The following is a 13838-nucleotide window of genomic DNA, read 5'->3' as shown; positions in this document are numbered from 1 at the left end:
CTGGTTGCAGCCCCAACATCCATTAACTGGTGAATGGTAAACAAAATATGGGACATTATTCAGCAGTAAAGGAATGCTACAATATGAACGAACCATGAAAATATCACATTCACTAAAAGAAGCCATATACAAAAAATGTCATAGGGTATATGCAGATGAAATGTCCAGAAAGGCAAGTCTATGGAGATGCGTGGTTGTCGCTGGAGGTGAGAGCGGAGTGACAGTAAATTTGGTGGCGATAGAAATGTTCTCAAATTGGATTATGGCAATGGTTGTTCCACAACTGTATTAAATTTGCTCAAGGTAATTGAACTGTACACTCAAAGTGGGTGAATTTTATGGTATGTAACTTATCCCTCAATCAAGCTGTTAAGGGGATGCCTGGGTGGCTCAGTCGGTTAAGCATCTGATTTTGGCTCACGTCATGAGCTTGCAGTTCATGGGTTCCACACGCACATCGGGCTCTGGGCTGACAGCTCAGAGCCTGGACCCTGCTTCAGATTCTGTGTCTCCCTCGCTTTGTGCCCCTCCCCTACTCATGCTCTCTCTCTCTCTCTCCCTCTCTCTCTCAAAAATAAATAAATATTAAAAAATAAAAAATAAATAAATCTATTAAAAGAATCTAGGGGCGCCTGGGTGGCGCAGTCGGTTAAGCGTCCGACTTCAGCCAGGTCACGATCTCACGGTCCGTGAGTTCGAGCCCCGCGTCAGGCTCTGGGCCGATGGCTCGGAGCCTGGAGCCTGTTTCCGATTCTGTGTCTCCCTCTCTCTCTGCCCCTCCCCCGTTCATGCTCTGTCTCTCTCTGTCCCAAAAATAAATAAAAAACGTTGAAAAAAAATTTAAGAAAAAAAAAAAAAAGAATCTATATGAACTCAATGAAGTTCAACACTAATTGTTAATGAGGAGACAGCCTGGAAGATCTGATACAGGAGGGAAATTTTTCTTTGTATATACCCAGCATGAAAAGTTTTTTTTCTTAACTTATACATGCATTATTTTTTCAAATTAAAAAATAAACTAAAAACTAAAAATGGAGAGGGGTGCCTACGTGGCTCAGTCAGTTGAGTGTCCAACTCTTGGTTTTGGCTCAGGTCATGATCTCTCAGTTTCATGGGTTTGAGACCTGCATCGGGCTCTGAGCTAACAGTGTGGAGCCTGCTTGGGATTTTTGCCTTCCTCTCTTTCTGTTCCTCCCTGACCTGCATTTTCTCTGTCTCTTAAAATAAATAAATAAACTTAAAAAAAAAAAACAACCTAAAAATTAAGGGACGCCTAGGTGGCTAGGGTGATTAGGTGTCCAACTTCAGCTCAGGTCACGATCTGAAGATTTGTGGGTTTGAGCTCTGCATTGGGCTCTCCACTCTCAACTCAGAGCCTGCTTCAGATCCTCTGTCTCCCTCTCTCTCTCTGTCCCTCCCCCACTCTTCCTTTCTCTCTCAAAAATAAACATTTTTAAAAAGTCTAAAAATGGGATACCCAGGTAGCTCACTCGGTTAAACATCTGATTTTGGCTCACATTATGATCTCACAGTTCGTGGGTTCCAGACCCGTGTCGGGTTCTGGGCTGACAGCTCAGAGCCTGGAGCCTGCTTCAGATTCTGTGTCTCCCTCTTTCTCTGCCCGCCCCCCTACTCATGCTCTGTCTCTCGAAAATAAATAAAACGTTAAGATAAATAAATAAATAAATAAATAAATAAATAAATAAATAAAATAAAATTTAAAAAGCCCTAAAAATTAAGACACACATATGTACATGCATGCTTAACAAAAAAGGAACTAGGAAGTTATAATATCTCCAGCAATTTTTAGTGATTTGCCTCTTCTCTTTACTTTTAGGAATTCTCCAATTTTTCTACAATGAGAACGTGTTGCTTTATGTTTTTCGAAGTTTGAAAAATAACGCAGGCATAATGACTCTCATCTTGCCTGCTGATGGGGTGTTGTGAGGGTTATATGTCTAAAAATTTAAACAAGATCTAAACCGCAGGGAGAGCACTCCAGGCAAAAGTCCTCACCAGAGGCTTTTCTTGCGCCTCTAGAAAAGAGGTGGGAAATCTCCATTCAAGATTGGAGAGACTGTGTTGGGGGGCGGGGGGGGGGAGGATTTGGGATCTATGATATATCATCATATATAAGATGTCATCAAATGTTAACTCCATCATTATGTTCCACTAAGAAAGAAGAAAAAATTGTCCATCTATGTCACATCTACCCATTATACAATGCATCTGGCTTTCTGGGATGTTAAAGACGAAAAATATTTATCTTGAGATCAATGACACAGTACCTGTACATCTCTTTCTCTGAGGTGGGTGGACCACTTAAGCAAAACCATTCACCTTCCGTCCCCTAAAACCTCCTTCTCCGGTCTGTCAAACCAGTCACCGAGTCCTGTCTTTTCCACTCCTGATGCTACCTGCCTCTTTATCTCTCACCTGGACCAGTGCACTAGCTTCCTACAGAGCCTGCTCATCTTACCCCTTCAATCCATTATTCATGCTGCAGTCAGAGTGATCATCTTATGCCCCTGCTGAAACATTTCCACTGGCTGCTTACCCGCAGGGTGAGGTCTGTTTAACTTGGCATTCGATTTTTTGTGACCTGGCTTCTGCCTGCCATTTTAGTCTCTTGGCACTTCCTCCAAATGAAATTACTCGCTGCTTCCCCAAAGCGCCATATGTTTTTTCAAGCCTCCCGTTCTTTGCACCAGCTGTTTTCTATGCTTGGACTACTCTTCCTCCACAAGTATTTATTGAACAAGTAGTAAGTGCCGGGAGTTGAAAATAGAAGGGTGAGCAAGGCAGGCACGAGCCCAGCCTTCACAGAAGCCGTTGGGAGAAAGAGACAAAAAGGTAAACATATAATTAATTATCAGTTGTAAGGACACATGTTGGGTATTTGTAAAGGTTTGTTGAAAAATGGCAACCACAGTCTCAGAAAGTTTAGGATTTGCATCGGGCCCGGGAGGCAGTCTGAAAATAATCCACCTGTGATTACCTAGGTGACTTTGGGGAACTGGCAAGCGGAGTCCGCACCTCTGTGAAATGGAAAAATGCCCGCCTCATAGGATTTCTGGGAGGATTTAGTATGAGATACATATGATCGCGTGGTTCTGCTGGACCGGAGGGCCCCTCCCCCACGAGACCCTAAGGTCCACTCGCTCTGCAGCTCGGGTCCCCACCCCAAGAGGCGGCGGGCAGGACAAGGAGTGCCCCAAGCCGCGCGTGCCGGGAGCGCGCCCCCGACCGTCGGGGGGCCGAGGGCGGGGCAGGGGCCGCGGGCGACCGACACCCGGGGTGGGGAGCAGCGCTCCGCCCCATCTCCCCACTTTGGGGGACAACCCCCCTCGCTCACTCCCGCCTCCGCCCCTGAATCACGGGGGGGCGGGGCCGTGACCCATTCATGCCGGGAATCGGATCCAGATGTTCCCGCGGCGCGTGCAGCTGCATCCTTGCCTTTTTTGGCAAAAAACGTGCGGCCCCGAGCGGATCCCGGGCCGCCTCCGCTAATCCTCGGGAAGAGGGGGAAGGGGGCTGAGGGTCTGGGCCCAGACTGGGAATCCGCACCGGGTGCTCAGCGGGATTTGGGAAGAGCTGCCAGTGGAGGGGGGCGGTTTGTACTGGATGGGGAACCCACTGCCGACTCCGCTCCCGTCCGGGACCTCCCCCAAGCCCCCTCCCTTCCCCACCCGGAGGAAAAAGTCCTTCGCCAGCAGAGGGGAGGTTGGCGGAGCCTGAGATGGACAGTAGCAGCGACGGGATCCCCGTTCTCCGGAGGTTTCCCATCCCAGCAGCTTCCTCCTCCGCCCTGCACGGAGGTCTGGAAAAGCCTCAGAGCCTCCCTGTCTGCCAGGGAACCTTCCTCCCCCGCCCCCTCCCCCCCCACCCCCCGCCAAACCCAGACAAACACACAGAGGCCTTCGCTTCCTCACACTGCTTTATTGCAGAATCTGGAAGGGCGGGGTGAGCCAGTCCCACCCCCTCTGCCCACCTCCGGGCAGAATGGAGCTCAAATGAAAGGAGAGAAAACAGTCGACAGATACCGGATGGGCAAAACCCTGTGCTCTAGGACCCCTTTAAAGTGTGAACGCTGGTTTTGCTGTTCAGAGAGCCCCAGCCCCGAGGCTAGATTGGGATGACGGTGGGGAGGGTCAAACCTGAATATAGCCCACTTTTGAGGACTTCTCAGGCACCCACAGAGGACCCAACGTCTCAGGAAAGAAGTCTAGATCAAAGGGGGCCTGGGCCCCAGAGTCCAGGTTTAGACGGCTGGGTCTAGAGCCCTGATTTGGGGAGAGGGCTTGGGATCTGGGAACCCAGACTGTAGGGGGAGTCTAGGTTGGCAGAGGGGATTTGAATCATGGAGGCTCCATAAGAGCCCAGGTTTGGGAGCCCTGGGTCAGGGAGTACCAGTTTGGGATGTGGGAGCAGGGAGGCTGAATCCTGGAGCCCAGGAGGAGCCCCAATTTGGGGGTGGGGGGTGGGGCTGGGTCCCAAAGGTGGTTTGGAAAAGGAGCCTTAGTCCTGGATCCCTGGTTTGGGAGGCCCTGGGCCCAGGAGTCCTGGCTCAGGGCCCTGCCTGGCTGCAGCCCTGGCACAGTACTTGGTCTCCATCCGGCACGAAGCCTTGACCCACCAGGGAGGTGGAGCAGCGGGCACAGGAGAAGCAGCTGTGGTGCCAGTGGCGGTCTTCAAAGGACACATACTTGCCTCCACCGAGTCCTGGGGGGAGGCCGGAGGTTAGCTCTGCGGATCCGGAGCGCGGTCCTGTCCCTCAGCCTCACCCGACACCAGATCCCATTCCCTTGCTTGCACCCTACCCGCTCTGTCCTTTGACCTCTGTCCCACCTGTGATGGGGCGCTTGCAGCTGCTGCACTTGGGTGCAAAGAGTTCTCCAAAACAGGCCACGCAGTATGGATCGTCGTCCCGGGAGGTGAACTGTTGCCCTGCCAGGGGCGTCTGGCACCCTGTGCAGACCAGGCATTCTCGATGCCAGGGCTGGTCACGGTATGTCACGCCACCCTGTGTCAGCGTCTACGGGGGCAGCATCTGTCAGTGGGAGGGAGTGGCAGTTCCCACCCCACAACAGGGCCTGGCTCGCCCCCACCCCACTGGCCCAGCCCCCACCTTGCTGCAGCGGGCGCAGCGAGGCGCAAACTTGTTCTCATAGCAGGGCACGCAGTAGTGAGCACCCTTGTCGGGCACAAAGGAACGGGAGCCCAGCGGCTGCTCACAGCCACTGCACAGGAAGCAGTGCTCGTGCCACGTCTGGCCTCCATATTCCAGCTTCCGGGACCCTGTGGGGAACAGGGGTCCCACTCAGAGGCTGTGTCCTAAGCTCCTGAGTGCCACCCTCTGCTACCCTCCCAAGGAGGGTCCCCGCTGTTCCCACAGCCTAAGCAGGGTGGCATCCATGCACATGCAGCAGGACCCTGGCCCCATATACGGCACATGCTACCCTCCCCCGAACACTGCACAGACTCGCTGGGCACATGCTAGGCTCCCAGAAACTAGACACGAGGAGTTGGCACATGCGAAGTCCCCATGTGTAGCAGATATGACTGTCTCAGCATACGCCAGGCCTCCGTGTCACAGGCACGATGACTTGGTACACGCTAAGCCCTTATATGCCAGACATGATGGTTTGAGCACACCACAACGATCCTACATATACTAGCCAAGCAAGTCTTTGCCCACACAGAATTCTAATGCCCCGGACGTGATCGATCCAGTACACGCTAAGCCTTGACATGTCCTAACGATGTCATTCTCCACACGTCCTCAAGCCTCACGTAACTATGAGGCATGCGGGTCACCACACACGTGAGCCCTCTGTTTATCTGCTTCTGCACACACCAAGCCCCAATGCACCAAGCACGATGGTCTCCTTGCACTTCTCGCTTCTGCATGTACCACACGTGCAGGCGCTCATACGTGCTAAGCGCCCCGGCGTGTACCGAGCCTGTCCGTCTGCCCATACACGGTCAACTCACAGGCGCGTAGCAGGCCTGCTGGTGCGGCACACGCCAAACCCTCAGGAATGTACCAAGCTTGTCCGTTCTTGTACATGCTCCGCTTTCATGTGTACAGCTGGGTGTGCCAGTCCCCGTGCATGCTAATCTCCCGGGAGCACACGGGCACGACCCATCCTGTATACCCCGAATTTCCAGAAAGATGCTGTGTGTGCAGGTGTTAAGCATAGTCACCCTCCGCATACGCACCATACATGCGCCAGTCCCTTGTGTGTGCAAGAACCCTACCCAGATGCAGGCACCCGGTCCCACACACGGCGAGCCCCCCGGGGGGACGTACCAGGCATGACGGGCTCCCCGCAGGCGGAGCACTGCGACGAGAAGGCGCTGCAGTAGCAGTCATTGCAGAGCAGCTCCCCGTCCTGGCAAGTGAAGGGCTCATCGGCCAGTGAGCGCTGGCAGCGGCAGCAGCGGAAGCAGCCCTCGTGGAAGTGGCGGTCTTCGTAGAACAGCTCCTGCGGGGCGTGTGGCAAGGGACACTGGCACCTTTGCCCCCTCCGCCAGCCTCCACCCACTCCTTGCCCTGTCAGGTCCAGTCCTTACCCTTGAGTCATGCCCGATAAGCTGCTGGCACTCAGCACACGTGTTAGCGAAGGTATTGTCATAGCAGGGCACACAGTAGGGGCCGTCGTCCGTCTGGATGTATTTGCGGCCATACAGGGACTCGCTGCATTTCGCACAGTCAAAGGACTCGCTCATGGTGGCTATGAGTGCGCCCTGCCAGGGGCAAAAGGTGGGGCGCGGGTCACCCAGAGGGGCTGTGACTCAGCCCCTTGTAAAAGCCTTTTGCAAGAGACCAGGCATAAGAAATACCAGGTCAGAACAGGTGGTGAAGAGGAAGGGCTGCTTCTGGAAACCGAGGAGTCTGGCACATTTGTTCTCTTTCTTTTTTGTTTTTAACGTTTATTTTTTTGAGGGAGAGAAAGCGTGCAGGTGTGCACGCATGCGCACACACGCACACACGCACGAGCAGAGGAGGGGCACAGAGAGGGAGACACAAAATCCAAAGCAGGCTCCAGGCTGAACTGTCAGCACAGAACCCGACGTGGGGCTCGAACCCATGAACTGCGAGATCATGACCTGAGTCAAAGTCTGACGCTCAACCAACAGAGCCACCCAGGCATCCCTCTTTTTTTTTTTTTTTTTATACCAATTAGTTAATTATTTGAGAGAGAGAGAGCGAGAGAGCACTCACAGGAGCGGGGATGGGGGGAGAAGGGCAGAGGGATATAGACAATCTCAAGCAGGTTCCACACTCAGCGAGGAGCCAGATGCGGGGCTCGATCCCATGATCCCGTGATCAGGGATCAAAATAAAGAGTAGGACACTCAACTGACTGAGCTACCCAGGCACCCCCTGCATGTTTATTTCTGCATTTAATGGGGGTTCGGGGCGGGGCGGGGGAGGAGGGAGAGAAGGGGTCAGGAAAAAAAATCAGGAAGCAGAAGTTGTTTTCTTATCTGGGCCCTGGCAGATCTGGGGGGGAGGGGGCTTTTCCTGGGTCAGTGACTCATTTCCTGCCCCAGCCTGAGTGTAGCTTCCACTGTTCCTACTGTCCCTGAGGGGACAACAGCAGGGGCAGGGAGCCACCCCACTCTATGTCCCATATAAACAGCACCCCCACCCTCTCTTGACTCCCAGGAAGGAGCCCTAGCGACATGGAAAAAGGAACCTCTAGCCAGAGCTCCGGAGTGAGGAGCATAGGGACATGAATGGGGTGTGTAGAAGGATGTTGGGTCGCGAATGGCGGAGGTGGAAGTCACCTCGGGCCTCCCTCCTGCAGAATCAGCCCAAGCAAGGACTTGAGAGGCTCAGCCTAGGTTTAAGCAGGAAGGAAGTCCTGCAAGCTGGACACAGCCAAGCTTCCCCAGCTGGACCCTCTGCCCTCACCCCCCCTCCGGCCCCTGCGGGGTCTCTGGTCACACCAGCCTGGGCAGCCTTGGCCTGCAACATATGCAGCAGCTGTGGCAGCGCAGATGGCCAGATATCAGGTTTGACCAACAACAGGGGAGAGAAGAAGGAATGGAGATACCAGGGGAGGGAGAGATAAACTAAAGATGGAGATTATGCAGCGTGCCCCCTGCCATCTCCAACGACGGGGATCCGCTCCTGGCAGTTCTTTCCATCCCCTGGGGTCATTACTTCCCACCCCCTGCCTCTGGGAGAAACAGCCTCTCCCCAGCTTTTCTGGTTTCTAAGGGTTTGGGGCAGGGGGAGTGGAGGGTGAGAGTGGGAGCCACAGGAGACACTTTCTCCCCAATCAGGCCCCCTCTCGGGTGGGGAGTCAGGCAGGGGGGAGCCCTGAGAGCTGCTGTTGCAGACACCCAGCCCCCACCAAACCTCAGACACTTTCCATTTTCTCAGGAACAAAGCATGTTTGTGGGATGAGGTCATACACACAGCTGCCTCTGGAACAGGAGCATGGGGAGTGTAGGGGGGGGGTAGGGAAGTGGGGTTCTCAGTCCCTTCTGCTGCCCCTGACTCGTCTCAAGCCCCAGATTCGGAGCTCCCCACCCCCAGCCTCCTCCATCATGAAGTCTGCTCTCTAAGGGCTTGGATCCTAGGGTGGGTGGAGAGGAACTACCAGGACTCAGAGGAAGGGGATGTTCCCACAGCTTCAGAGGAGCCTGGGGAGGACAAAGGAACCCACCAAACCCACTACCCCCTCCCCCCATTCACCCCAGTAACTGGCAGTCCCCAGAGCCTGCCCAGGCTCAAGTGGAGGGAAAGACCTCCTCTTCTCAGCCACCCCCAGTGGGAAATTCTGGCCAAGAAGCATTACTCTGGCTTGGAGTTCAGACTCCAGGCGCCAGCAAATGCCCCAAGCCTGGAGGGCCTGGCTCTTGAAGGGATGGTTTGTGAACTCAAAACTGCCCTTCTGTACAATGGGGGGGGGAGGGGGGCACAAAGTTCGTACCCAGGGCCAGGCCATGAGGCCTCCAGGGGCTGGGGTCTTCAGAGAGGTGACTTCTGGGGCAGAGTTGTGCTGTAGGGTAGAGCATAGCCCTCTTTCTCAGTCCGCTCCCTACCAGTCGGGCCTGGGTTTCCTCTGGCCCAACATCTGAGTGTCATCTGGGCTGTCAGCCACTGGGCAGCAGGGGGCCACACAGGTGGAGTGTGGCTACGGTCTGTCCAGGGGTGCCCTGGGTCTTTTCCTTCCTTCCTGGCTTGGCCCACAGCAGCCATCACCTTCCCAGGCCCAGGCTAGCTCTGGGGCCATCCCCTGGGATGCAGTCACCACTCTGAGACAGGGGCACCCCAAATAGGGTATGAGCATGGCTTCTGTTTCCTTCCCAGAATTCCCTAGTCCCTAGTCCGTCCAGCTGGGCTTTAATGAGGACAGTGAAGGGCACTATCAAGGCCCACCTGTCCCTGCCCATCCCCCTTCCTCCCCATCTCCCTCCCACTTTCCCTGGCAGGGCTAACGGAGCTTAGCCCTTAGGAAGAGAGCCAATCTTATTTTCCTTCATGGCTAGTGTGTGTGTGTGTGTGTGTGTGTGTGTGCGCGCGCGCGCGTGTGCACGCTCGAGCACAGGGTAGACTGCTCAGTCTGCCAGAAGGCTCTCAGCCCCTGCTCCCACCAATATGCACATGCGCACACACACACACACACACACACACACACACTTCACTCCTACACCTGACCCAGACACACACGTCTGGCACCTCCCAGAGCTCAGAATGGCTGTGGCACGTAGTGATAGAGGCCCAAATGTGGCATGTGGATCTGAATCCTGACTTGTTGTTCACTTACTATTTGGGTGATCTTGGGCAAGTCACTGAAGCTCCTGGGCCTATTTTCTTATCTAAGACTACCTCCTACTCCTGGGGTTGTCGTTAGGCTTAAATGTTGGTGCTTGGAAAGCACCTGGCAAAAAGTGAATAGTCGGTAAATGGTAGCCATCGGTGTCTCACTCACACTGGGGTCAGTCAAGTTTCTAAGCCAGGCCTGGGTCAGGGAGCTGGCCTGGGTTTTGATCTGGACATTCCCAGGGTAAACCCAGGGAGAGAACAAAGAGGGACCCCCCCCCCCGCCCCAACCAACTTCCAGTTCTGCTGGGGGAAGCAAAGAGGCCCAGGTTATGGGGCTGGCTGAGGAGGTCAGTGGGGCCAGCCTGATCCCAGTGAGCGTAACTCTGAGACCCCTCACACAGGTACGCAGGTGTTCACACAAAGTGTGGCCTCTCACAAAGTGCAACCCCAGCCACCATTTCACTGGATCTCACAAAAGGCAGGCAGGCTAGGGTACCATCCCCAACTTACAGTTGAGTACAGAAACCGGCGACAAGCCAGGCCCAAGGTCACTCAGGTCTCACAGAGGCCAGGTTCCCTGCTTTCCAGCCTGGAGCCCTTTCCTGTTTGTCTCTCTAAAAATGCTGCACTAGGGGCGCCTGGGTGGCGCAGTCGGTTAAGCGTCCGACTTCAGCCAGGTCACGATCTCGCGGTCCGTGAGTTCGAGCCCCGTGTCGGGCTCTGTGCTGACGGCTCGGAGCCTGGAGCCTGTTTCCGATTCTGTGTCTCCCTCTCTCTCTGCCCCTCCCCCGTTCATGCTCTGTCTCTCTCTGTCCCAAAAATAAATAAAAAACGTTGGAAAAAAAATTTAAAAAAAATAAAAAATAAAAAAAAATAAAAATAAAAATGCTGCACTGGTGGTAAAGAGGGTGGTCAACATTAAGAGCAGGGACACAGGAGACACTTGGTGACATCACTAGCACAGGAGCCTGACTCTTCTTCCCAGCTGCTAACCCCGCGATTGGAAGACAACCAGAAGCCCTTCCAACTACCCATGCCAACCCCTCAACTCTCCCCCGCCCCCACCTCCACCCTATACTGTCCAGGAGGACCCTGGCGAGGCCCCGCAGCTGTGAGTCAGGATCAGCTCAGACCCCTCCCCCCCCCCCCCCCCCACCAAGTCCCAGGAACTGACAGGAGATTTAAGGGGAGAAACCTAACTCTCCTCACCCCCCACATCCTGCTATCAGGCACCAACCCCAAACTCTCCCTTCTCCCCTCCCCTCCCCCCATGGGGCCTGGGAGTCAGAGCAGTTTAGGGGAAGGGGGGGGGGTGGGAAGCAGGATCCAGCAGCTGCTCTGGGGACGGGAGAGGAACAGTTCATTCACCCCGGATCCCCCAGGGCTGAAGCAGTGCGTCCAAGATTTGAGTTTAAAAATAAGTTGGGGCTGTCTTGGTGTATGCCTGGGGCTCCTTTTTGATCTCAGTCTGTCTCAGGTCCTCTGCCTCACAGGGGCTTGGCTGGCCCAGAGTTTCTGTTTCTCCACATCCTTGCTTCCCAGTCTTTTCAGGCCTGAGTCTCTCCAGGTCTGACCCAAGCTGTCAGTGCACCTCCGTCAGAGCCAGCTCTGCCCCACTCAGCATGTCTGTGTCTCTGCACACTTCAGCTGTCTTTATGTTTTGGGTGGGCTAGTCATCTCGCAAGGGCCCGGCTCTGCGGATTTCTACCTCTGTACACCCAAGTCTTGGTATCTGAGGGTCTCCTAGGGGTTCCCACCACCCCTTCTCTCTCTTAACATCTCTGTTCCTGAGCGTCTCTGTCTCCAGTTTCTGGACTTCTCCATAGGCCTCACAGAGGCTGATCTACCACAAGGCTAAAGAAGCTTAGGCTTCAAGGGCCCCTTACTTGTCCAGGACCCCGCAAGGCCCTGGGAAGGGCGCTACAGCGTGTTCACTGGGATCACCGTATGCTTCTCCTTCAAATGCTCCGTTCCACAAAATCTGGGTCCCTCCCTATGCCTCCGGTCGGCTCTCGGTGACTCTACGCCCAAGTCTCTGTCCCTGCTTCGGGCATCCCTGAGCCTCCCCCTATCTAAGCCTATCGCTCGTATCCCTGTCTCGCTCTCGCTCCACCGGCCTTTCTGGGAGCCTCAGTTTCTCGAACCCTCTCGGTCCCTCGCTCGACTCTGGCTTCTCCGTTTCAAACTTGGCCCCCTCCCCCCGCCAAGTCTCGAAGCAGCCCCCGCCCGGCCGCCGGGCGGCCGGGATCCGTGCGATCCGGGGGGCGCCCTCCGGGGCTCAGCGCCCCCGCGCCTCCCGCTCCAAGCGCGTCCGCAGGTTATCGCGGCCGGACCCGGGCGGGGGGCGGGGGCCGGGGCCCAGAGCGGGGATTCGGCGCCGGGTACGGCGGGGAGCTCACCTCGAAGCGGGCGGCGGGAGCGGGGAAGCCGGGCCGCGCGTCCCTCGGCGGCGGCTCGTACCTGCGGGCCGGGCCGAGCGGGGGCCGAGCGCGCCGCCGGTGAGGGTGCCGGCTGCACACGGACTGTGTGGGCGAGTGGGAGCTCGGCCCCAACCCCTCCCCGAGGAAGTGCGCGCGGGGCCCGCCCCGCCCGGACCCCGCCTCCGGCCGCCCCTGCCCGCAGAGTGCGGACCCCGCCCCGGCCCCGCATCCCGCAGGCTGGGGGCCAGACCCCGCCCACACCTCCTCTTTGGGCCAGATCCCGCCCCAGGGCCCCTCGGCCCGCCCAGTCTAACCTGGCTCTCCCTACCTCCCCGGGCCGCCAGGACCCCGCCCCCGTCCCCTCCCTGCTTTCTCTGTCCTCACTCCCAGCCTCCTCCACGCCTCCCACCAGCAGCCAGCGGGAGACGGCTGTACTCGGTCTCAGGCGAGGGGTACGGGACCCAGCCGAACAAGGTCCACTGGGGGACCAAGAGTCCACCTGCCATCTTCATGTCCCCCCCCCCCCCCCAGCTTACCCCCAGGGGTCACACGTAGCCCGAGTTTGTAAAAGAGGACTTCAGCCCGCAAGAGCGGGTGCTTTTGACTGCTGTCATGGCTCTTATTAGGGGGAACCAAGGTGTTCTCAGGAAACAAGGAGTGAAGAGAGGACCCCCAACCCTGGTCAGAGCCTGGACCTTCAAAGGGCTTGATTTCACAACTCTGGGGGCCAAAAACAGAGGTCACCACCTCCTCACCTCCAGCTGTACCCTGGGACAGATGAGCTCGGCCTTGGGTTCCACAATGCCCAGGAATAGTTTTGACCTTTGAGGCCCAGGGGAGTCCCTAGTCCTTGGCCCCACGATTTTTGGGTTTCTCAGGGAGGGGTGTGAGGAATGTGCAGGGATGGGGCACTGCAGGCGGCAGTGTGGAGGGAAGTGGAGGGAACCACCCAGTGTGGAGGGAAGTGGAGGGAACTGTAGAGGTGGGGAGGAGGACTCCTCACCTCTACAGTTTCCAATCCTCTGGCTTCCTCCCTGTGCCTGGGAGGGAGGACTGGCGGCTGCCAGGGACACAAGGCCCCTCCAGGTCCTTGAGGCCACCCCCCCTGGGATCCTCAGGCTTGTCACTAGGCATAAATAGCCTCGATCTGGTAGGATGGGGGAGGGAGGAGGAGGTTCTGCTGTGCTGTTTGGAAAACAAGAGACAACAAACCAACCCTAGAAATAACCTCAGCCTCTAGAGTAAGAGATGCCCACAGAGGCTCTCCCATCCCCCAGGCTGGATCCAGCCAAGCTTTCAGAGCACAGACTCATTCCCTCCCAGGCTGGGGCTCCTGAGTACCTTCCTCTCCCATCTCTGAATCATATGCCTGCCTTCCTGGGTACCAAGTCACCCCTGAGGCCAGGTTTCCTTCCAAAATTAAACCAATTGTTTGTGTATTATTGTATCTGATGCCTAGACTGTAAGTTGCATGAGGGCAGGGACAGGTTTCTTCTTACTCACTCTTGTATTCCCCGTACCTGCTCCAAGGTCTGGCACATAATTAACACCTGATGAATGAAGGAATGACAGATGCTGCTTCAGTTTCAACTCTCCTCCACCCCAGTTTGGATCACAGTTACCTGCTATCTG

General features: G+C 55.9%; 1 protein-coding gene across 1 annotated transcript; it reads right to left on the bottom strand.

Moving 5' to 3' along the window:
* Positions 1–3924: 3924 nt before the first annotated feature.
* FHL3 (four and a half LIM domains 3) lies at positions 3925–12348 on the bottom strand. The gene is made up of 6 exons (XM_058717997.1): positions 12186–12348; positions 6577–6750; positions 6314–6488; positions 5129–5298; positions 4849–5035; positions 3925–4722 (listed from the first exon to the last, which is right to left on the bottom strand). Exons 2-6 carry the CDS (start codon positions 6730–6732, stop codon positions 4568–4570), a joined length of 843 nt encoding a protein of 280 aa, XP_058573980.1. The 5' UTR covers positions 6733–6750; positions 12186–12348; the 3' UTR covers positions 3925–4567.
* Positions 12349–13838: the final 1490 nt, after the last annotated feature.

Source organism: Neofelis nebulosa, chromosome 2 (assembly GCF_028018385.1).
Source record: "Neofelis nebulosa isolate mNeoNeb1 chromosome 2, mNeoNeb1.pri, whole genome shotgun sequence".
Taxonomy (NCBI): domain Eukaryota; kingdom Metazoa; phylum Chordata; class Mammalia; order Carnivora; family Felidae; genus Neofelis; species Neofelis nebulosa.
This window is presented reverse-complemented; position numbering and strand designations above follow the sequence as displayed.